We start from the raw sequence: 1,789 nt of genomic DNA, 5'->3' as shown, positions 1-1,789 counted from the left end.
AGCAGGACACCACACCTACTGAATGTGGGGCTGGATCACTTCTCTTCTCCCACAAGGAAGTGGGCCCCACATCAACTAGTCCTATGGGGTGGAGCCCTGGGCAGCGTGGGCCGAGTAGTAAGCAGAGCAGGAAGGGACTGAAACATGTTTATTTGAGGCAGAGAGGAAGCAAGTGGGGGGGGGGCACGAGGGTGCAGGTAGACAAGTTGTTGGGGACAGACTCCCGGGTTGGAAACAGTCGGAGTATCTGCCCCCCACTAGATGTGAGGGAAACATGGCAGGGGTGAAGACGTCAGGGAAAATTTGGAAGGTGGAAGTCCTCCCCACCATTCCTGCCCAAGGCGCACACACACACACAAACCTGCGCATGTGGTCAGCCCATCATAAACATGCTCACCCTGACGCAGGCACACACACAGGCACACTCACAACCCCGTGTCCAGCACGCCCAGCCCAGCGTGAACAGTGCCTGGATGCCAGGTACCCCTCCAAGCTCCAAAGGATGGAACCCCAATCCTGGGATCTCCATCCCAGGCTACAGGAAGACCCTCATCTTTCTAGAGCCTCGAGGAAGTCCACATTGTTTCTCCAGAGCGTGGGGCAGCCAGCTTCGGGGGTGTGGGGGGGACAGGTATGAGGGTGAGGCCTGACCCTGGGGACCAGGTAGACAGAAGTTGGAGGAAACTTGGATCTGCCACTAGGGGTTAGTGGCTAGGCCACAGCAGTACCGCCAGCAGGCTCAGCAGAAGCCCTAGGCCCAGCACGGTGGCGCTGACCTGAGGTCCACCACCAGCTGCACTGATATTACACAGGAAATTCTGACAGCAGTGAGTACCCACTGACAACACACCCAGGTCAACGCTGGGGCCAGGACAGATGGGCGAGCAGCCTTTATTCAGGGTCCGGCCGAAGTTCACCATGTTCCCTGCAGAAGAGAGAGGCAGTCAGGAGGGAACCAGTCTCACTGCAGGCTGACGGGGATGACCTGACCGACCTGGGAGCCTGCCACTCGCCACTCACCGATGCCAGCCTCAGTGGCCACAGTGACACAGTAGTTGTCCGAGCTGGAGCAGATGGTTGGCGTCAGGCAGTATAGATTGCTCTGCTGATCCGTGCACGAGAAGCACATCAGGGAGTGGGCTTCGAGGAGAAGAATTCAGCTTAAAGCCTTGCTGTCAGTCCCCACCGAAACCACAGGGACCTGGCCCTGGGACAGCATTTGTTGACAAATATATTGACTCTGGATTGCCCGGCCCTGTGTAGCCAACTGGGAGCCCACAGTCACAACCAAACCAGGGTGACGACTAGGGCTGAAGGGGCAGAGGTCTCCGGGGGTGGGGGGGGTGGGGAGGTGGAAGAAGTTGACCCCCTTTTCTGGGGAAAAGGGATCTGGATGACCCCAAAGAAGGTCACTATATGGAGTTGGCCTTGAAGGTGCACCGAGCATCTGCTCAGGAGAAGAGGAGCTGAGGGGATATGGGGTATAAGCACAGTCTGTGCAAAGGCCCAGGGGCACCTCACCTTGTTCCACACCCAGGAGGGCAGCCAGAAGCATCGGCAGGAAGACCTTCATTCTGGAGGGACTGGAAGCCAGGAAGCCTGCCCTGCTCCGGAGGACACTGTACATCAGAGGGGCAGTCGGGGTAACAGGACCAGCTGCCCCCCATCCCAAACACACACACACCAGCCAGGGTCCTGGGGTAGGGCCTGATTCTCCTTAGTGGAGACAGAACCATGGCCCTGTAGATGAGGAGCCAGGGTCCAATGAGTAGGGGACACTGAGGCTTAA

The 1,789-nt window shown here is 58.2% G+C and overlaps 1 protein-coding gene across 1 annotated transcript in view; it reads right to left on the bottom strand.

Moving 5' to 3' along the window:
- The window catches only part of LOC102819784, a 41,782-nt gene extending 40,209 nt beyond the window's left edge, over window positions 1–1,573 (bottom strand). The window contains exons 1-3 of the mRNA XM_006830860.1: window positions 1,522–1,573; window positions 1,021–1,140; window positions 729–925 (exon numbers count right to left, since the gene is read on the bottom strand). Of these exons, the coding sequence (XP_006830923.1) occupies window positions 729–925; window positions 1,021–1,140; window positions 1,522–1,573 (369 nt within the window). The remainder of the gene's footprint in view (window positions 1–728; window positions 926–1,020; window positions 1,141–1,521) is intronic.
- Window positions 1,574–1,789: the final 216 nt, after the last annotated feature.

This window comes from Chrysochloris asiatica, unplaced genomic scaffold (assembly GCF_000296735.1).
Source record: "Chrysochloris asiatica unplaced genomic scaffold, ChrAsi1.0 scaffold00001, whole genome shotgun sequence".
In the NCBI taxonomy this organism is placed as follows: Eukaryota; Metazoa; Chordata; class Mammalia; order Afrosoricida; family Chrysochloridae; genus Chrysochloris; species Chrysochloris asiatica.
The sequence above is the reverse complement of the archived record's forward strand: the minus strand, read 5'-3'. Positions and strand labels throughout refer to the sequence as shown.